General features: G+C 39.8%; 1 protein-coding gene across 1 annotated transcript in view; it reads right to left on the reverse strand.

Moving 5' to 3' along the window:
- Positions 1-3,362, reverse strand: part of ARHGEF28 (Rho guanine nucleotide exchange factor 28) — a 67,810-nt gene extending 64,448 nt beyond the window's left edge. The window contains exon 1 of the mRNA XM_054398231.1: positions 3,278-3,362. Within this exon, the coding sequence (XP_054254206.1) occupies positions 3,278-3,362 (85 nt within the window). The remainder of the gene's footprint in view (positions 1-3,277) is intronic.
- Between the last annotated feature and the right edge of the window lie 20,498 nt (positions 3,363-23,860).

Below are 23,860 nucleotides of genomic sequence, written 5' to 3' on the forward strand. Positions count from 1 at the left end.
TAAAACTACTTGAACTTTTAAAAAACAACACAAGATCATAACAGCAGTAATTCAAAACATACTTTAGGTTGGCTTAAGAAAGTGTGTAGCCTTGAATGACCTGTGTCAGAAAACTGCAAGAATGGAACACTGTTCTTCCACAAAAATAAAGACTGACATCACCCTATGAGAAAGCAAACAGCAGAAGTGAAATTCATCAACGTGAACAATCCAAAAGACAAGACATAAATTACAAATTCCCTTCACTAGATACAATTAATAGTTTTCAGACAGCTCAGCTCATTTACTCCCAGCAATCTGAGCAGTGGTTATGTGTAACTGGAAGTAAGAGTTACAAAGTCAGTGAAAAACGCAGACAGCTAACAGTTATGGGTCACGCAGGACTGCAGAAATACTCCTCTAAATTCAGAGGTGGTCACCTGAAGGAAGCTCACACATTCATTCCTGGCAAGGGGTCATCTAAAGTGACATGCACATCTGTAGATAGGGACAATAAAACCAGGTTCACAGGGTGATCTGTATCCCTAATTCAGGTGTCTTAGTGCTTCATTCAGACAGTGTAAATACTGATGACAGCAAAATTGGGCAAGTACATAAGAACAACATTAAACAGATAGGGTAAAGCGAGGTACACTTCCAAGTATTATTGTCATAAAGACAAATATTTAACTGTCCTAAATCTAGAGAAACTAAAGCACTGTTTCCTGTATACTGCTTGGAGAGGACCACGAATCTGGATGCTAGAAATCATACCATCACTTTTAAGATGTGGCCTGAAAGTAGCCACTAATAAATATTCAGGACAAAGTCACTTTTCACTCGTTGATCCCTAAAGGTGGGATGTGACCCTTTCCAACAACAGATTCACTGCACTGACTTCCCTCTCTGAAGCAAGGCACTTTGCCTACTATATGAATGAATGTAAGAAAATGCAAGAAATAAGTTCATATCTCATTTAATATAACAGCACAACAAACAAGTATTTCCCCAAGATACAGGATGCCTGATTTCAATTCCCCCCTTTTCCTGATTTGAATGGGCACTGAACTCCCACCTCGCAGGACAGTGGGACAACTTGTCAGAAACAGATACTTTCAGCATCCCTGAAGGCTGTTAAAGCCTCCAGAAAGGCTTTGAAAGTCACTGTCTCTGAACAAGAAGGAGTATGCCATTGCAAGAGGAGGAGAGAAGAGACCCACCTTATGGCCATTTCACATCAAGTAACAACACAAATACCATTATGGCTCTTGAAGCAGGGAATAAAACCTGGACTCCCTCCCCAGCCCCATCACTAAGACACAGTCATGTTAATTAGACTCTGTTGAGCCTTTAACCTTTAATTATGCCACGCACATGAAACCTTAGCAGAAGGGAAGGAGTCTACAATGAACGGCCCTAAAGCTCTGCAATCTGCGCTTGGCTTCTGCAGTTCAGGGGAAGGACAGGGGCTCCACCACCTAGTCTGATAGGACTCTAAGCAGAGACAAAAGCTGCCCTTGGAGCCCACAGCTAACTCAAAATCTGAAGACAGAGATGGGTGTGGACTCTCCCACCTGAGATCTGCACTTCCATGGGGAGCAAACCCAGACTAGGAAACCAACAGCCTGCCAATTTGAAGAGGAAGGGAGGAGGCTAACATTTCACTGCCTATATCAGATGGAGCACCTAGCAAATGTACACAATAACTTCATGGCTTTTGGAATGGCAAGAAGAATCCCGCGGTGCTTTCCACTGGGCATTACACGGCTCTTGTTCACTGAGACCTTAACTCCTACATGTGGGAAATTCAACTTCAAAACCAGCCCCACACCAGACTGTATGAGAAAAAAAGAAAAAGATCACCAATGCAGATAATAAACCTGCTGTCCCCTTTCCAAGGCACTTCTCCCACCCCATGTGCAGCTAGGATTTCAATTCTCCAAGCACAACTGGGATTTTACTGCTAAAACATGCACATGTACCCAAGAACACCTTCTTGCTACAACAACCCCAGATATATGATCAGTTGTGCATACAAGTCACATGTGTTGATATATTATTAACAGAGACAGGAAACAAGATGCAAATACCCGATCTCATACAATGGAGAAGTACTACCAAAAAAAAAAAAAAAAAAAAAAAAGGAAAAAAGGGAAAAAAATTACAAGAGAAATGTCATGGAGGATGGGTGCAAAGATACAGCATTTACAAATAAAATGAGTCTTCATGAGAGATGGAAAGAACACGCTTCAACTCAGTTAATCGATTCTGCAAATTGCATGTGCATCCACACACATTGCAGAAACTCCTAGATGCTTAGGAAATCTCATGAATAAAACCCAAAAGTTTGGAAGTGTTCTGCACATTAAAATGTGCTTTCTGTACACATTTTTTACTCTCAAACTAGGTCAAAGCCTCAGTCTGTGTAAACATAATTCTCCCAGCTCATTGACTTAAATGACATTGATGGGTCTTCTCTTAGGCTTTTTCCCTTTTCTCAAACACACACAAAAACCCACCCAATTTTATGGAAGGAAGCAGAGATTACATTTTTTGCTATTCTTTCTCTTAATTTCATTTAAATGTAGTAAAAATTTATCTTTCTTCATTAAAGCTTTTAATGATAATTCCTCCTAACATAAGCTTGCTGGTCTTCCAACCTCCTTAAAATCTGCTTTATCATACTGACATTTATAATGCTTACTTCCCAAAGATTTCTCCACAAATTTCTATGTGCAAACACAGTAAATGACTCTGCCACCAGAGAGAGTAACTGACTCTTTTGCTTGCAAAAGATTTCATTCTTCATTCTATTAAGATTTTTGTGCATAATTTAAAAATAAAAAATCCTGTTAGATGTTGAGAAATATTTGAAGTAACAAATTCTCCCTAAATGAAAACTGTAACCAGCAGAGCTTTCCACAGCCACTGCCATGCTGTGCAGCTCCTAGGGTGTCAGAGCTACTCAGTGAGAGCTACAAATGCAACCAGAAATCAAAAAAAAAACAAAAAAAAAAAGGGGGTGGTGGGGTGGTGGTAGGGGAAGCCCTAAAAGAATAAAGACATTTTTAAAAAATAAAGAACAGTATATCATTTGGGGAAAATATTTTCTTCCTCCTTAACAAATCCCAATATTGTTATCTACAAAAGCATAGCTAACTACTAGTAAGGTAGACTTTTGACAGACAAATAATCTACCTCACACGTACTGTTTAGAACCACCTGCCTGCAATCAGACAATGCAAAGGAAGCAGAGCTATTAAGCAAGAGTGATTTAAAAGAAGACAGTTTTATCTACCTGATTTGGATGCCCTTCTTCGGATCCTCATTTTAGGTAAGGAAGGCCAAGAGTAATTAAAAGGTGAATCAGAGTCTGAGTCCATTTTTGTGCTAAATAAACAGAGAGCAGAGTCCCAAACTTGCACTTTGTTGTTCTGAATAGCAAGTCAAGTCTAAGAGTGATGTAAAATAAAGGAATGGGCAAAGAAGGATCAAATTGCCCACTAAACACAGGGGAGGGAGAAGCTGTAAATGTTTGCTCTCTTCAGGCGTTCAGGCATGTAGACGGATCAGGCTGCAAACATTAAGGCAGAAGCAGGGAGGTTAAAATATGAGAGCTTTCAGCGGAGCTGCTGCATCGTGGTCCAGAACTATTTGAAAGGTCACTGTGTGCCAATGAATCATTAACTCACCTTTCCATTTTGATGTAAATGAAAACAATAGGAGCTGAATAAGTAATAAGAAAATACATCTCAAAAGTAAACAAACTATTGCACACTTCTTCAAAGCTTTGTTTCTATCTTAAAAGCAGGGTTTACAAGGACTCCTAAATTAAAGACAGGCAAAATGCCAGAATTAAAGAAGCCAAAGATTAACAGTAAACTAAGAGCACTAATCAGTCTGCTGGACCCTGTATTACTGCAGAGGAATTCCCCTCCTCTCAGCATTTACAACTTTGGCAGACCTTGGGATGCTGCAGCTGGAAAAGCAGTGATAACCCACTCAAAATCTGCTGCTCTCATCTTTCTGGCTCAAACAAGCTTAAAGCTTAAGTGTTACAACGAAACATTACACTGCAAGTAGAAGAGCTCTCTTTCCAATAATATTTAGTCTGAATAAAAGTTTCTCCTCCACGCAGTCACCAAGTCAGACAATGAATCATAAAGATTTTGTAGAGCTGGCACCTTTACAGCTCTGGTCTAACCTCACAGCAATGCACAATACAGCTAGTGACCAATTTACAACAAATCATCCATTCTTACACAGTCTCCCCGAACAACTCGTAGGCAATTAGTATTCAGTAGGAACTCATTATCCCTTCCCCCAACATCTTTACACTACACAAACTACATTTTTTTCTAAACAGGCTCAAATGTGGCTATACAAGAGCTAATACAAAAATAACATGTGCACTGTTTCTTAACCAACTCCTCCAAACATTTCTTTTAGTTACCCCACAATGTACGTGGTTTTGTATTCCACATAAAGGAGAGGGAATGTGGATCAGCTTAAATGTCAGGTTTTGGAAGATGATGACAAGCTTGTTAACATTCCTTACTTCAATTATTTTTCAGTCTGCTGAGGTCTTCAGTGCTACTTCTGTATTATGTTTCAAGTGATTCCTCAATCCACATTTCAGTGAGAGATAACAACATATTTGTTGAAAGAACATAAAGCAGCAATTCAAATGCAAATTTAAATCAAACCCCATTAGAAAAATACTTATCAGGTTTTCAGGAATAAAGTAATTATTATACAAGCATTTCAGAAAGTTCACAAATTACATAAAACACAGTTGAAACACATCATTATTGTGCCCTTCCCTTAACTGAAGTTCTGCCAGCTTTGTTAGGCCTGAAAAGAATAATTCACCCCAGACACTGGAAGCCTTAGACTTTCACTTTAAATATTACACACTCCCATAGCCTTTGCTTCATTTATATATATAATTAACAGCCCCAGGGAATTAAACAGACAATGGATGACTCAAAATACAGAAAGGATATAATTCCATGCTTCAAGCATCCACTTCAAAATATCTCTATTCCCTGGAGTGTCATGTTCAAACAGCACTGATAAATCCCCTGGGCATACAGGACCACAGGCACTGACGTACACCTTCTCACCCGCACACCATACAGGGTACTCGCCTGCCTCCCATTGTGTCCACAGTTTGAGAGAAAAGGAAAGGACAGAATGTATTTGTTGGATAACTTTTCCACTTAGGAAATGCCTTCCCAACTGCTACAACACAAAAGATTTCCCCTCTACACAGCAATTTTCCCTACCCTGTATGCTGTCTTGCTCATTGGAGGTATTTAATGCCAAGTGGAACAAAAGTCTTAAATCCAGACGTGTACAAAAGGCAGCACTTCATGGGCAACCAGCAGCTAACATTTAGAGAGAGTTGTATGTTTTACGCTGGCTTTAGCATTTCTCACCTTTCAGTTTGAGCTATCATTCCTTTGTTCTACTTTAGGACAAAAAGTAAGTTTTGTTTATTTCTGTAATATCTCAATTTGTGGCTTTTTCACTTATATGTTCAATTAAATTACGCTTACTTAGTCCCACTGGTCTTCCTGGAATTCTATTTAGTGCAGGGAGGGCTAACTGAAACTGAACAAAACACTTGCAATGTGGAAATGCCATCGATGTGTATTTAATGGCATTAAAATATTTTACATGCCAAGACATTTACTTTCCTGAATGACCTCTGTACACTGCATAACTATGTTCACTGGCTGCTCAGTTATTGTCTACTTTCTCCCTTAAATTAGCAGCATTCATTTAGAACCTTCTAACACAATTGATTAAGGATTGTCAAATAATTTTTCAATAGCAGCCCTATTACACAACACTTGGAGAATCAGCTACTCGATTTCTGCTGTGATAAAAACCTGATCATTTACACTTGCTCTTTATCCTTTATTTCTTGGCAAAGTTCTTAGGAGTTTCACTCCCTTACCGCAATCTTCCCTGAATAGGATCCTCCACAGGAATTTGTCAATGGCAGTCTGAAAGTTCAGAGGAATTATCAACCTTAACCCCTGTTCCTTAACTGAATATCACTCACTTTACGTGCTCTGTTCAGGGCTTTGTGAACAATTACTTTTTTCTAGTTTGTAAAATTCCTTCATGTAGATGTGAAAGACAGGCTAGGTTTTGCCACAAAGAAGGCCTCAGCCTTACTTACAATCTTCATTACAAATATTTTTTCCCCCACTCTTCCCCTTTCCAGGATGGCCAAACTCAATTTCACCTGCCACACTGTTTCAAAAGTGAAGGCATTTGCACGCAGCTGGCACAGAGATCTGTCAGCTTATGAGATAAATGGTGCTTTCTAGCTGGAAAACGTCAATTTTGATTTCCAATGAAAAATAGGTTTTCATTTAAGTATACCAAGGTATAGATGTGAAGATAAAGACCAAATGGGGGGGGGGGGGGGGGGGGGTTGTGTGCATTACCAAAGGCTTTTGATAAATAATGTAATGTCTCAAATTCTTTCACTCGAAGCTTGTCAAAACCCATCTGTATGGTATGTTTTTCAGAGATATTACATTCCAGTGTCTGATCATTCCCATGGTTCATGGCAAGATGGGAGGATGCAGAAGAATGTCACCAGCATCTGCAGTCTCCATGGAAAGGCACTGTTGCCTCCCAAGCACACTCAGAGGACAGCACTGTGGTGTTGAGCAGGTGAGTTTCCTCAAACTCTGTTAAACAATGGCTTGGCAGGTCTCCGTCTCTTAAGGAATCAACACCTCTGGGCCCAGTGTGCTCTTCCCAGATGGAGACAGAATGTACACAGCACGGAAAGCAGGGCTACCAACCCCAGGAACAGGCCTCAAAAGGGTCACTGCTGGACACAGGTAAGAAATAAGCTGCCTGAACAACAGCTCTGCCAATAAACACCCTGTCTCGTTTCTCTGTACTGTCTCCCCTGACATTAGGGATGAAGTTGAATCCTCCCCAGGTTGATTCTACCTCACGACCAGGAGAGACTGCAGTCATTTCCCCAAAGGCTGCAGAGAAGGTTCTGACAAGAAAAGATGCTGTAGAAAAGACTAGGTGACCTTCTCCATCAGCCTTTGTGACCCACGCACGTGTGGCTTTCCTACCTTCTTCACTCCATTGTTTTTACTAATTAGAGCATATCTTCCCACAGAGAAGATCACCCAACATACCTGGACAAAATAACTGCATTACCCTGCATTATACTTAACAATCATATTGAAGACTCAGCAAGTATGAATTAAACGCAAGGAAACGCAGAACACTACCAACCAGATCCCACACACCAAGCACCTTCTAACTTTAACGCCCTTCCCAGTTGCCCACATTGATGAAAAGATGGCTGTGCAGACTGCTGTTTGCAACAGCCTCACAAGTCTCATAGGATGCCTTGTCCCACACATTATTTCTACCACCCCTCTTCTCTACCAAAGACCTGGGTCTTTCTATGAAAGTTGGTACTAGAATAGTCAAATCACATTGTCATATCACTGTTCTCCCCCTCTTCCAAACCATTGGTGAACTGATAACTGAAAAACGCAGAACCAAGCCCAGATCCTGAAGTTCTTGGCAGATGACTTCCTCCTCTATTTGTTATAATCTTCCTTACTGCTAAATTTCGATTGCTGGCTCATGCATTCAGTTCAGGGAACTGGCCTGATTATTTCCTTATTTTGTGCACAGAGATCTATTGAGGCACCCCACAAGTAACACAACAGTCTGGGATTTAAACTGTTCATCAGTGGATCCCAAAAGGTCAAGGCAGACATCGCTGCCCATTGTCACAGCCTGAGATATGACAGTATTTGATGGATCTCACCCCTCTTGCTAGTGCCCTGCAGCATGCTCCCCGTTCTATGCCACCTGCAGGGGAACAGGGCTGGAAGTGCAGAGAGCAAGGCAAGGAAAGGAGGAACGGAGTTTCTTGCACTGCACACTGTCCTTTGCAAACACACCTGCTTCCCACCATTTCAACCCTGATGAAGCCACAGGTTTCAACAGCGTTCTTCCTCACACTGCCAGTTTGGAGCAGCAGATTTTTCTCTCCTGGAAAAGCACAGTCCTTGAATTTGGGTATCAAACTCAGGCACATTCTCACAGGAGATTAAATGGTTCTGACTCACCCATACTGAGCCCTCACACCTCCCCTCATGCAGGTGTTCTCCATTCTTCCATTCAAACAACTGCTGACAAAAACCACCCACATTAGAGCTGCTTTATCTGTATGAGTGTATCCTACAGATGTTGTGTAGACAGATACTGGAGATTTTAATGAAAAATACAAAATAATGATATGGTACTATAAATTTGCGTCAGTTTTTCATCAACTTATTTGCGCAGTTTCCTGGACACAAAACTGGAAATGAACACAGAACAGTTGCTGCCTTCACAAACGCCCTGCTGAGAATGGCAGGCCATCCTACCCATCTCCAAAAATGCTCTTCTACACAGACCCTCAACTTTATTGAAATGCTCCACAGCCACAGCAGGCTGCAGGAGAAGCAGGATCAATGTGTGTGTGCTGCTTTCTGGATTGTTTTAAGCTAGACTGCCAGTCCAAGTGTTTTGTTTGGGTTTTTTATGCTCCACTGCATTTACTTTCATATGGATGTATCTTTTTACCAACCCCACACAGGGCACATGAAATTACAATGCTTCTGCAAACCATCCAGATGGAGAGGAAACTGTGCTGTCTGAGTTTATACCTAAATCCTCACTATTCCCCTGCATGTATACATTCTAATTATAATGTGAATTATGAAATTATTTTTAAGGCTATTCTTTTGGTGTTTTCTTTGACACCAGGGCAACAACTACAGTTAGAAAAGCTATAATAATACTTCCATGCTAAAAACATCACATTTGTGATATTCAGTGAATTATGCAGTATCCGACAAAGAGCTACTAGAAATACCTCTTTTGGAAGCAACTGTTTGTAAGTGGTGGTACTTAAATTTCTTATTTCTTCAGTAAACTAAAGAAGCAAACTTTAAACGTTCAAGAGAAACAGCTTGGCATAAAGTATACCAGATATGACAAAATTCTTGGAGAACACCCACAAGATTGCAGTGAAGAAGGGTTCGGTTTTCCAAAACTGAGGCAAAAACATGACCTCTGCCCAACCATGACTCAGTGTAGCTCCAAAGAGCCAGTCACCACATGGACTGCGTTATCTCAGGCTTTGTCCCAAACTCTTTGCATTGTCCAGTTTACTGTCCAGATCTCAGGATTTCACAATGTTCCTCCAACTTCAAACCGTGGTATCCAGTTCATGACTGATTACCATTTGATATTTTGTTTCCTTTTTTTCACCGCACCATTCAGCCGATGTGGTTTAGGATAACAAGCTCCTTTTAGGATAACAAACTCATTAGTACAACTTTCACGTGACAGCGGTCAGTATGCCCTGACTCTTGAAACAACCACTGAATGCTTCCAACAAAGTACATAAAAGAGGCAATTTGCTTAAATGCTCTCCTCGTCCAGTATCTATTCACATCAAAAGACTAGCTGGGATATGCAGTATGAATGTGGATGGAAAGCTTGTTGCTTTTTGTCCTGTACCACAACGAAAAGCTCCCTTGAGTTTGTTTGCAAAAGCTTGAGAACTAAAGGCTCAAGTCAATAAAAATCTCTTCTGGGTTTCAGCTCCGTGGAGGCCTGCAGGAACCACAAGCAACAGGGAGAACGCAGATGGCCTCACATGAAAGCAAACCCAAGTTTGACTTGGACCTCACTCCTACTGAAGTTTTGCCAATGACTTTGTTCTTGAGTCTACACTTAACGCTGGCAGCCTGTGCCACCAAAAAACTCACTGAACACCCATGTTGTTAAAAACCCTATTTTCCATGTTTCAGGGAACATTTCAAGGGAAAGCCTGCCTCTCAAGGAGGAAGAAAGCTGAAAAACATGTTCATGTGTGCACTTCTAAGACTACAACTCTTTTCTTCACAATGTATTTCTGGATTATATTTCGTATTTAAAGAGTAAATTGATACTAGATTTATTCCAGACTGCTTATTTATGTCAGCATGAAATGAGACTGGGCAAAGGACAGGCAAAAGAACTTATTTAAACATCAGGAAAAATGAGCTTCTTTTTGAAGGATTATTTTGTTCAGCGAATTTGTTTCGGATTTTAGGCAGAGGAGGAGGACAAGTTCTGGGAAGCCAGACAGCATATGTTTGTAACTTGTTCATTTTTCTTTCTGTCCTCCTTTTGAGATTAACTTGAATTATATTAATGTCTCAGAAAATCAAACATGGAGGAAAATCCAAGAGACAAGCACAAGATTGTTTTGGTGCCTAGTGTTGTTTCTTCCAGATTTCTCCATGGCTTTTTAATTAAGCTCAGTTCAGGCTCATGTCCCAGGAAGGCTTTACTTCCCACACTCAACTACTTTGCAGTCTTCAATATTTACTTGTTTATAAACACAACAAACATATGAGAATATGCTTTATCTACTAAAATAAACTTCTGTCATGTTTAAGTGTGTTTAAAAGCTGTTTCTGGCAGTTAAGCCTCTCTTCTGCAGGGTACACAAACAACGCAAAGGTTTTGCTAAAGCAGCAATATAAAGATCTCTGAAAGCTGCAGTAAAGAAGAGCAGAGTGCAATTGCCACAGTCATTAGCTGCAGCAACAGCTCTCATGTTTTCTTCAGCTATTATTTTTCTCTCCAACTTTCAGACCACCAACCTCTTAAGTAAAAAAAAAAAAAAATAATAATCTTTTTTAAAGTCTCCTTTATCACAAACTGACCTTCCAGAACTTCTTCAGCACAACCAGTCCCAAGTATTTGCACATCTGAAATCACCCTAGTATTGCAGTGCCGCTTTCTCACCTCTCTCTTTACGGTCTTTCTTGTTTCAGGTGAAAAACTGAGACACATGGAAAAGGTAAGTGACATGTCTAAGGTTCTACTGTAAATCTGTTAAGGATAGAAACTGAAGCAAAGGTCTGCAGCTCTGGACTTGAGATGCTGTAGCTGACTCACCTAACCTCTCTCAAAGCATACAAAAGGGAAAGGACTGAAAGCTGACAGGACAATAAAAATGACCACAAACAAAGAAGATCTGCACAGCCTTAATCACAGGGCTCTTGTAACTTTCTCAAAGAGGCAACACCCAACATGTAACTTTCACTTTTATCTATCAATAACCATGAAATTATTTCCTGTACTTCCAATGTCAATATAGGCACACTTGACTCACAACACTCCTAAATGCAAACATTCTGCACACTAAAAACCAAAGCAAACGAAAACTAAAAAAAAAGAGCAAAAGATGTGACAGCAGTAAGTAAAAAAAAAAAAAAAAAAAAAAAATCATTCCACATATTTAACAAAAATTGCACAAAGACGAGATTCCAGACAGCAGACGATGGTATTTTCTATCTTAAAAAAAAAAGACTCACTTTCTTAAGTCTTACCAACCACCATAAGAAAATCTAATCACAAAAGAGGAAAACAGCAATAGCGAAACTACATTTTTCTGTAGATTACAGTGCAGCCCTCTGGGTTTATGCTGAAAGAAAGATCATGATGTTCTGTTCCTTAAATTTATTTGTGGTTGAACTAGGATTTCTGTGGAACCACGAAAATCAAAGGGCAGATGCTACTAAAAATTTTTTGTAGCTGCCTGGTCACATACAACGAGCTGCCAAAAATTTGGCATCAGTATTTTTATCTCTTGAAGTGCAAATCCTGGCTTGCAGAGCCACTCACCACTGGCAGAGCAAACAGAATAGACTAGGCAGACAGCCTTAAGTCGTTGTCACTGTAACTAGGAGAGCAGAGAAAATACCTTGAAAATTAACATTATCAAGCCTTCCTGGAGTTTAGGAGGGGGGAAAAAGCTGTATTTCCTTGGAAGAAAAATTGGGGGTTAGATTTTTCTTATCAGAAAAATGAAACTCCTGCAGCTTTAGAAATGGCCTTATGAACATCCTCTTTCCAAACAGGCTATGGAAAACAGGAAGGAATTGCAAGTGTTTAAAACACACGTCCCCAGCTAACACTGTCACATGCCAAGCAGTAACAACACTCAGCTGTCACTTCTTAGACACTCTCCCAAAATGTACAGGGTCGTTGGCTCTGAGGATGACAATGCCTGGCAATAATATATAGGCTTAACAATTAAAGAGACAAACAAATCTTGTTGCTTTCCATTTTGTTTATTTCACCCATTTTCCCCAAATGGATATTGTTGGATTTTTCTTCTCCATCTTTCCAGTGTGATTTCTCTCAATGAAAAAAAAAAAAAAAAGAGAGAGAGAAGAAGAAAAAAAGGCAAAAAAAAAGTTTTGTTCATTTTTTTCTCTTGTAAACGCAAAACAGATCCCTAACAATTTCCAAGGGAAACAGAGAGGAGAAAGAAGATTGGCAGGTGACCAGCACTGAACTCAGGAGTCTGCATGCAAAACCATGTTCTTCCTGCTCTAACATCCTTTTGTGCCCCGCAGTTTACTCCTATCTTTCAATTCTCGAATCTGGCAAATGGAAAACAAAAATCATCTGTAGTTCCTATGGCTTCTTACTGGCCCATCCCCCCTCTGACACTCACAGGCATGAGACCCCAGGGGCTCTCCAGCAATCTCAGAGAAAGGAAAGCCTTTTGCACAAAAAAAAAAAAAAAAAAAATTTTCTACCATTCTCAAAATTTAACTACAAGATTCAAATGGTGCCTAAGGCAGCCCAGGCCCATCCCAGACATGAACAACTGGAGTAAGGAGAGCTGACAGCCTTTCAGCATCCTACTGAATGCAAGCAGCTCTGCAAAGATACTGCGAAAACTTTGCTGGGTGTGGTGAAAGACCCACAACAGTCAATATGCCTGAAAGGGCAGGCAGGGAATGAAAACACAGAAGGAACGGCAGAGCCCTTCAAGGAATTACTGCTCCCACAAACCATTCTATGACGAGACTGATTTGTAGCAAAAGTTTCTAAAAGTAAGAACCGTGTGGAAAAAGAAGTGAGAAGCAAAACTAGGGGAATTTAATCCACTCAAAAAGCATTCACATTCTCACTCTTAGAAGTCCTCATCTAACTTTCAAGTGAGATTCCAGAATTTGCTCATTTCTGTTCACAGTTCTTCACTCACACCCCCTGTTTTCCCTCTTCTTCTCCCCCACTGACAGCCACTTCCATTTCTATCCTTATCCCCCACTGTGTGCTTTTCCTGCCAAAAGCATTACCATTTAACAACACTGCCAAGTGAACTTTTTTTTTTAATAGTTTAAAACAATTCGGGGTAATAAACTCCACTTTGCAGCCTGCTCTTCTCCTAAAAGTTTAACTGTGCCCTGACTATCCAGTATAGTGTTATTTTGGAGGAAAGAGCAACATATTTTTAAGATCCCTCTTTTCCTAGTGTCTGAGCTGTTCACACCTGCATTAGTTAGTTCATTCTTTATAGAGTTATTACGGCCTTCTGCTAGATTAAAACAACAGACTAACAATATGGCACTAGAACCTTTACCCCTCAGTAAGATTTGAGCTGCAAGACTCTGACCCAACACAGACTCCAAAACGTGTGCATATTGCAGAGGTGTATTTCTGCAGTGACACAGATTGCAACAGCAACATGTGAATCCCAGACAAATGGTCAGTCCCCTGCACAGCTGATAATTAAAAAAAGAAACACCTAAAGAGTCATCACTTTTACAATAATGACCTAACAAAGGTGGCAGTCCAACAAAATTCCACTGAATTCAAACACAGTTTTTTTAAAAAGGTTATTAGCTATTTAAAAGATACCATCTTCACCAGATTTGTCATATTTTAACAGATTTTGCTTCTCTCAACTTAAATCATTACTCTAGCATTATACACAGTTGAGCTAATAATCAAGCTCCTGCTTTAAAAAGCAAAAAACACTGAGACCAACATTTCCCAGTTTTGTAAACAGATTCAAATAAATAAAAAGCAGAATGTAAGACTAGAGATCAAATACAACTAACTGTAATGGGCCTTCTCACAGATATTGGTCCCCTCCAACACCTGTTAGATAAATCCACATAGAAGACAATGGTAGCTGCTACATTCAATACACCAAACATTTTTTCCATTTAGGACTCACAGATACCTACCTGGCCTTTCTCAGAGACGTAATGAAATTATACTTCACTACATCATCCCTTCAGACTGTCAGCTGAGTTGTGAGCTCAGGAAAGGCCCTAAACTGATTCAACAGCAGAGCCTGCTTCTTCAACCCAGCTTTCCAGCCCCAAAACATATCACAGGTTCCTTCAAATAATAATCTTCTACACATGCGAGTATTACTCCGGGATAGGAAAAGGCAGTAAATGTTGTCTGGCAGGCATCTGTGACCCTATTTATTTGTTAGCTCTGGGATGTGCTCAAGCAGAGGTTGCTGTTTCTCAACCTAAATAAAGGTTAGAAATTTGTATAAGGAGAAATCTGTACCTTTTTATCATCCTGGGACAATTCACCAGATGTCAGCTTCACAAAGATTCCTATCTTCAATAACAAGTAAATTCAGTTAGGGTCTGCTTTGATTTCTGCTGCTGGTCTCTCTCCTATTTCGAATAGGCAGGGAGACACAGGAGCAGGCAAACAGGCAGGCAAGCCAGAACAATGGACTTGGGCAGCCCATGCATCTCCCCACAGTGGCATTCTTGTGGGCAGCATGCAAGCTGGATGCACAACAAGTGCTATGTTATTGTCACAGCTACGTTTCGGCTAGGCAAGCATGCTGATTTGTCAAGCAGCTGCAGATTAACCCCCACAGCTCAGAAAAATCAACAGTTCTAGTGCCATGCCTCACACCAAATCCACAAATCACCCAGGTCCTGCTTTTCTTCTGGAGTTTCATGAGTTTTCTGAAATTAGACCTTGCATTTTCACCCCAAAGAAGTTAAAAATAACTTCATTTCTGTCACTTTTTTTTAATGGTTTCTTCCCAGGGCAGTGGGAAAGGACACAGCGCTTGCAACCCAAGGACCACACTTGGCAAGTTTTGCCCAAATGCAATCTCAAGGACTATTCTGAAACAGTACACAGGAGTAATCTGGCTACAGGAATGCAAATGAGCACCAGCATCCAGGAACATGATTATTTAAGTAAATATAGTGTAAATAATAATAAACATATAGGCAGAGTTATGGTGGTAAATGTGTTCCATTTTACATCGAATCCTTCAACTCAAGGTTCACATCTGTTCTCAGATACACAAGTCCTTCTTTCTCCATTTTCCAGCTACATCAAAGTATTACTCAGCAGCCAGTATGGAATGGTTTGGGGGACTGTCTTGAGGAACGTGGGAATTCAGAAGCTCTGATCTTTCTTAGCATTGCAAGTCTATACCCAACTTAAAAAAAATAAAAAATAAAAAGAGCTGTGTTGATATATCTTTGGAAAACAATTCAAAGGCAGCTGCCTAATATCTAAATCACACAGTCTTCAGCAACAATGAACCTACCTAACCTGTAGGTCTCTGTGAGATGAACTTCTAGGACACAATTGTGGGCCCACTGTAATCAGTGTGCCTGTTGTCCCTAACCTTAGCAAGTGCCCTCAGACGCTGGCAGGAGTCAGGACTGGGTCCATGCTGATCAGGGACTGATCAGTATCTCAATTGTTAATTTTTAATTAATTCACTTTCTTTAATTAACCTTCTGCAACAGTCACATATATACTTCCCTATGCATGATACAATCACAGAGCACGAAATCACTAGTGGCATCAACTAAAGTATCCCAGGCATCACCTTTCAGCTAGAAGGAACAAACTGTAACTGTAGAAACTTACTTCAAAGCTTCAGTGGGAAGATTTTTTTTTTTTTTTACAGTATGGTCTTGCAATTGGCATTATTATTACAGAGTTTCATAATTCTCAGAAATTAAAAAGCTGTTTGCTCTACACCCAATATTCTGTACAAGCAAACAGTTTATCCTCCAGATAACAGCATTCAGTCCAATTATGGACAAGGGATTTCAAGATCAGAAAACAGAAAAAAAAAAAAAAAAACTACTGAACTAGCCAAAATACCATCTATTTTACCTTTTGTTCTGCATCCTCACTGGATAATGTATCGCTCCATGTATTTGAATTTAATTAAGTTGCTATGGGAGATTCACTGCTAATCTAGCAGCATCACCTTACACTCACCCACTGCTGTCATATGATTGCATTTCACAAGAAGCAATGTGCTGCTATAGCAACCTCTGCTCAGTAACAGCTCAGGGCTTCCAAGAGCATTGCAGTTTAAAGCTTTTGACTTCAGGCCCACTGAGAAGTGTGTAGTTAATACTTCATGAAAGAGCAGCAGTTTTAAAATCCAACAGGGATCCTTTGATGACACAAATGCACCAAATTAGTGTCCTAAACATAGCAGCCACTTTACAAAGGAGTTCACTGAGAATGGAGCAAAAAAGTTCTCTATCAGTCATTTCATACCATTTCTGCTTCAAGCAGCAGTAATATTAACTCGGTCTTGAAAAAAAGTTCTTGTGGTCTCCTGAGTTCTTGCAAATGTGGAGCGTAAGTCCAGCTACTAGTCACCTGTAATGATCATTCATGATTTTTTAGTATCTGGATTTGGTGGTGGCCAGTGAAAGCAGCCAAAGAAAATAGACTTGTTCATAGAAATACGGATTTTGATACTGTCATTGGTTACCAAGAAGATGAAAAGACTCAGTGGTCTGCAAAAATAGTTACCTGCTTTTCATGTCAAAAACACAGAGAGTTTTCATGCAGAAAACACAGAGTGTAAAATCATGCACGACCGATTACTACAACTTGTTTGTATAGGTCTGGATACTCTCAAAAGCTGTGGCATGCTGTTCTTGAAAGTCCAACTGAAATTAGGTTTTTAAAAAACAAGGCACAAAATTACTCTGATGTCAAATAAATTTGGAGTAAGGAGAGGATGAGGAGTTTCACAACCATACTAGATGTCCTGAACTGGTGATTTTTTTTCTCTCTGTACAATCAGTAGCCACTGACATTCATCATCTGCTTGTGCCAAGTCAGTCTGAATTGAAAGCGCTTTTATTTAAAACAATCAAATAATCACCACCCAGAAATGGTACTGCCCACGCTACTGCCACATGTAGTGCTACCAGTTCAGGCCATTTTTACTTTCCATCACTGATGAACAGCATAGAGATCATGCTGCCCAGAGTATGGCACTCAGATGAATACCCATAGTCAACACATTTGCACACTGTGTCACCAAAGTCATTCATAAACTTTGTGTGATAAATTGACACTTACAGTAACAGATGCATAATTTGCAACTGCTAAAAACTGCTTATCATTTCTCTGCTAAATTGCCTTGTAGTGGCGGAACACTTGTTGCCTGAACAAGTGTTCTTCTCCTTGTGGCTGGAGAAGTTTGGCACAAAACTGCTTTTCCAGCAGCAACAACGGTGGCTTACATGTTTAAACATGATCTACACAACAACTGTGTCATCATTTTATCTATTCACTTGAAGTTACCAGCTGATGCCACTTGGAACTGAAGTCATTTTCCTTTTCCTCAGTCTGTCAGCAGTTCATGCAGGTGGTCCCATTTCCACTGCCCGTGGTAGGCTACCCCCAGCTCAGCCACTAAGCAAAACCAAACCTCTCACAGAGCTCACAGTTTTCAGCTTTTATTGCTTCATCTAAATACACAGTGTCAGCCATATAAGCTAAAATGATGAAAACTTTTAATTAATTCCTAATAATCATGCATAAATTCCCAAAGTGTCATAATTCTGCTGATGAATGACCTTTTTTTCCTCTTTTCTTTTCAGCTCTAAGAGATGCTTTCTCCCAGATACACAGGAATGTATTTTGGTAATGAAAGAGCTTTCCCATCAGTAAGGGTAGTCCTGCAATCCTTACAGAAGTAAACTGCCCACCAAAATATTGAATGTCTAATTGAAAGACATGGAAATTCTGCCAGATTAAGAAGCCTGGGCTGGATCCCAAAACAATTCACACAAAACATTATTCTGCTCCTACCTTTTTTAGCTTTAATTACAGGGCTTTACTGGAATCTGCTGGCAAGAGCATTCATTCAGTTAGACACTGCCCTCTCCTGGACCTTTCTGACATTCTTCTGGCCCTTAAAAGAAAGCTTTTCCAGTCACTATAAACGACACCGGTTTTGTGGGCAATTTCAGTCCGACACTGAAAACCACAACTGTCATAGAGTACGATTTTCATATTCCACTGTTATCTACTGTCTCTAATGTCATATGAAACATACGATCTTCCTGAATAAATAAATAGTTTACAACTTTGTGCCAACTCTCCAGGGAATTTAAAAACTGCAAAAATGTGGAATACTAAACTGCACCTTCTATAAAGCTTGTTGTTTTGGACCTCCAACTGTCCCAACTTGGTTTGAATTAATAAATAAATAAAAGACATTGACTGTATTTGATGTCTGTGACATTTACTAGAAAACTCAATATCAAAGACTAGCAAACAAATATGCAAAAATCAATACTAAAGTGACTGATAGAGATTCCACAGGTTTTTTATTGACTGCCTCCCAGAGGAAACTGCAAGCAAATCCTCAAGAGGGAAACCAATAAAATATTTTCCACTACAGAGAGAAATTACCTCCTGCTTACAATACACAAGGGATCTAAAGGATCAGATTTAACATTTGTACTTCATTGTTTGTAACATCCTTCACTGTGAGAAAAGCAACACAGCAGATTTGAACAATGGCACAGTTCAGAAGTCTAATTAACCTTGACAGCATCTCTACAAGGGGAGCAGTTTTGATGGACAGGCAACACAAAGAACCTAAACCAGGACTAAACATGACTACATGGTTAAGCTCAGCCTGAAAGCTCAGCCTGCTTCTTCTTCACGTCTGTGGCTGGGCTAACATCCTTCTCAGACACACACACTGGATTGCTCCTCAAAAGATGCTAGGGTCCAGTCCCTTATTTTATCAATTACCTTTGAAGATTATAAGCAAAGCGGGTTGAAGAGAGAATTTCTGCTTCGAATAGCTTCATCTACAACTATGCTTGCTTTCTAGACTTTCTAGATCAGTTGCCCATATATTGGCCTTCTACCAGAGCAGCAGAGAAATAATCTGCACGTGAAACAAAAAGCCAGGGATGACTCAGTTGAATTTTGTAGCCAAATTGATTTGAAAGCCATATATCTCTCAAGCTAGATATATCCTCTACCTTCATGGGTCTAGTTGCATTTTTCTCTGCTCATCTGTTGGTGTGCAAGACACCTTCCTACTCCCACACCCACCAGGCAGAAATAAATCAAAACCTACTTGGAAATCTACTGAATCTGTCCAGCACTAGGCAATAAAATTACTAAATTATCAGACATTATGTTAATCGCTCTGGATTATTATCCTGGTTTAGCCTTTCTTTTTTCTTACTACCCTGACACGATTTCACATGTGTCTTTTAGTTCCTAGACTTCTTTTTCTTTCATAGAGGACCTTTCACCTGCATTGGCTGAACTGACTCCAGCAACTGAGACAGGCAAATGGATCACCTCCACACACTGCTTATGGCTCTGCTGAAGGTGTATGGTTAAACCTGCATCCTCACTGATGGGCGCTGCCACCACCACAGTGACTTCTGCCCCAAGGAGGCTGCACAGAGTTCAAGAAGTTCCACTCCCTTCCTCATTATCTTCAGAAATGTCTCCTCTGTACTACCTAGTACACCTGGAAAATCTGTGAGCTTGCACTACAGAGCCTCTGAAGGTTTCCAGTGATGGCATGGCTCCTATACAGCTAACTCTAGCTTACCAGCAGCTAGTTTGTTTTAACATTTCCATTACTTTTTCAAGTGTTATTATTCCTTTTTGCAAAGAATAATCAAGGTACTAAAAGAAGCCACAGAACAAGGACTGAAGAACCTATTTGAGAAACACTGAGATTTTCCTGCATGGAAAATTAAGAAATAGTCTGTGCTGCCCCCTCAGTCATCCATTTCACACACACAAATCCAATGCTGCATGCAGCCATAATCTCTTCAGTCCATGTCTTTCTGAATCAAGCCTCAAGTAGCAATATGGTCATTTATTCAGTCTCAAGATACAATACAATACAGTCTTAGCCTGCTGTAGATGTGCTGAACACTCCAGTACAACAATAAATTCTGCCCCTATTTTACCTCTATCATGAAATATCTAATACCCATCTTACACTTTGGATCCAACTAAGGGCTGCAAGTCCTTGGTTTGCACAGGAAGAAAATTAGCTTTTGCTTTACCTTTTGGATGTTAATACATAACCTAAGCATCACAGTTTTATCATTCCCATATACATCATTTCAGGATGGTATCTATTGTATAGGAAATGAACTAAACCCTGTGGTCTTCTCAATCATTTCGGCTTATTTGTGCTTTATTAAAAGTAGCACAATATTGATGCTGGGCAGGGGATAAGGTCCCCCAATGGAGGATCTGGACTGCTGCAACTAGAGGAATGAGCAAAAAGGGAAATCCACAAGTGTAGAGTTTTGCAGCCTTTAAGAGCCTCTGAGAGTTAAGCAAACATCTAACATACCACTCTTGCAAAGACTGAAAGAACAAGGATTTGATGAGTGCAAGGAAAAAACAATTATACAAACAGCAATGTATTTCTCATTGCAGTCTTGGTTTAGCTATTGGATTTCCTACTGCTTCCATAGAAAAGCCACCAGGTACTGTGCAAGCTACAAACACAGAATAATTTCATTGTATTGGAACAGATCAAAATCTAGGCAGCGTAGTTACACAAGATTATACATAGGGACTATATAATGCATCACACCTTAAGTTTTTGTGTTAAACATAACACATGTATCATGTTCTAAGTCAAAAAAAAAGCAGAATGCAATAAAGATAGCTCAAGTAAAATCAGTGCACAAGTAAGAAAACCTGGTCAAACATGGAAAAGAAAAATTGGATTTTAAGACCAGAAAAAAAGACTAATTTACTGGAGGGTTTACTCACTAATGTTATACAGTCATGCTGTCTCAAAGCAGCCTGTATTGTTATTAAAGAACCTGTGCTTTCAAGTGTTTCCCTCCTTACTTCACTGAGATGTCTTGAAGAATATTACAACAGTGCTCTAGACACCATACAGTGAAATAAGACCCACTACACCGTAACTGAATTCTACAGCAAGTGTCTGTACTCTGCATTTATGCTGTAAATAATAGACTAGAGTTGGCTCTTGATAAAGGCTTCCAGTTATTACACTGCTATACAAAAGAATGGAACTAAAATAGTTCAAAGTACCAACATGGATACAATGGCAACGTAATTAAGGACACAGAGATCTCAGGGAAAGATAGTCACTGATTTAAAAACAACTTGGGAGGTAAAGGAGGCTTTGATAAAGTTCTCAGCATCTTTTACCCTCCAGCTTCACACATACAACATGCTACACTTACACAAACTAGATGCCCACTAAGGTAACACTGCAATTACACTCGACACAGGCAGCTTAAACTAAAATGCTACTCAAAAAAAAAAAAAAAAGAAGTCCAGCCAGACGAGTCTATAGCTGGAAATTATTGAAGATATTGGTGACAATGCCCTAAGCCAGGTAGGTACCTACCTGGTAAAGAAGAGATCTGTCCCAGAACTATTTTCTGAAGAGCTTAACATCTAACTCCAGCAAGTGCTGCGCAGTGTGGCTAAATGTCAGCACCAAAGTTCTCAATGAATGAACAACCTGCAATCACCCTTGCTAATCTCTGCTCTTGAAATGTCCAGCAAATGACTGCTCTGGAAACGGGAACAACAAGCTGTTTAAACCAAAGCAAATGCTCCATGCACAGGTACAAAGAAGCGTGGCCACAGTGAGCTTCCTGCTTGCCTATCTCAAAGCTTGTTGGGATCTCAGCACACCCACTGCAAAAATACAGAGGCAAAAAATCTGAAACATCCACTGAAAACCCATCCGGTCAAACAAATACTTGCCAGTGACTCAATTCAGACCTAAGAATATGCAGCTACTTCTAGCCATCAGCAGGGTAAAAACAATGTTAGCTCACTAGGAAACTAAGCCATAAAGAGCAAGCTCTGACAATACCTATTTCTCTTTGTTGCTGTAAATTAGCAATAGTACCGTTTCCTGTTAATGTTTCCATATATAGCAATAGGACATGATGGACAGCTAGCAGGTTTGTTATCCCACGACAGTGAAAAACAGAAAGTATCTCAGGGGAATACAGCATTGTTTGGACATTACAAACAAAGAATGTACTGTACCAGCGTTGTAAGCATTTCTTTTTATCAGACTGAACTATGGGTAAGTCGCACGTAAAGCACACGCTGCACGGAGCCAGAACCAAAGGAACCACATAACAAACCAAAATGTAACCCAGTTCTTGCGTATTTCTACTTGCAAAGAAAAGCCAAGGGGCATCTGATGCTGAACATCTGGTACCCTAAAACACATACATATACCATGCCACAACTCAAGTCCACACAGAGGAAAGCCCAGGCAGCTGAAACATACCAGAAAGCACTTGTCCTTTAAGTCATTTGTCAGTGCGGCAGCTCTCCAACAAAGTAGTTGTAGCTGCGGCACTGGATTTGATGCTGACTCTCCCTCGCCCATTCAAGCCTGAGCTTTACAGAGCTCACCAAGTCTGCTGAGGTTTTGTGAAAGTCAGGTCCTATGTTCTTATTTATAACTAAATATTTCTGTCTATATATTTTAAGGATGTCCTTGACTTGGTAATGTGTTGCAATTCAGCTGAGATAGTGCTAGGAGGTACCTGATGGTGCAGCTGACTTACAGATGTAATGAAGGACGCAAATCATAAATTTTCCTTAATTGTAAATACAAGCTTACCACAATTTTATCACAAAGTGAAAAGAGCTTCTTTATGTTTAGGCTCTGAAAAAAAACACAGCAAAAAAAACCCTAAATCATCAGTAACAAAACCTAGCATTTTATTTGCCAGGAAGCATCAAAAGAAACTTGTTATCACAGCAAAAATGTCACTGCTCAGGTTCAGATCTACAAAAGTACATTGGCAGAATCCATTTTTCACTGAAATCAAGAGTTAGATACTTCGTTATGTCTGTAGAGCTAAATTACTGTATCCAAATACCATCTAATTTCAGAAAACAGTCTGAAATAGATAATCTCAGGATTTCTCTCTTTCTTGCTATATAACATAGCGTTCAGCCCAAGAAATGCTTCAATATACTGTCAAAGATAATTAAGAGGAAATTTTCCAGCTGCTTTGCACTGCCTCAGCCACACAAACCATCTGGCACCACAACCATAATAAGCTTTTTTTTTTTCCCCCTCAAATGTCTGCAAAACATTTCTAATTTCAGTTTTTGAAGACTACAATCATTGGTTCATTTTAGTTACCAATGTTAACCATTAATAGTATGAATCACAGTATTTACAGATCTGCTAAGAGAGATGGCATATACATATGCCATATACCTATATTATATATATATGTATATACATATACATATATTCAAAGCTTTCAAGTACATGCAACCTTTAAGTCCACTGAAATCAACTCAGTCATCTGCAGAACTGCTTTTCTAAACAGCTATATGGAACCATAAAATGGTTTGGGTCAGAAGAGCCTTCAACCAAACTCCCTACAAGGGCAAGATTATATCAGCCTGCCCAAAGCACTACCCAAACCAACTTCAAACACCTCCAGTAATGGGACATCCATAATTTGCCTGGGCAACCTGTTTCAGTGTCACACATAAAAGAATTCTTCCTTAGATCCAGTCTAAATATCACCTCTTCCAGTTTAAAATCATTGTCCCTTGTTCTGTTGCTGAAGGCCCTGGTAAAAAGTCTTTCACTCTCTTTCTTATAATGCTGCATTGTATGCTGAAAATCTGCAATAATGTCTCCCTGGAGCCTTCTCTTTTCCAGGCTCATACAATA

This window comes from Indicator indicator, chromosome Z, assembly GCF_027791375.1.
Source record: "Indicator indicator isolate 239-I01 chromosome Z, UM_Iind_1.1, whole genome shotgun sequence".
Taxonomy (NCBI): Eukaryota; Metazoa; Chordata; class Aves; order Piciformes; family Indicatoridae; genus Indicator; species Indicator indicator.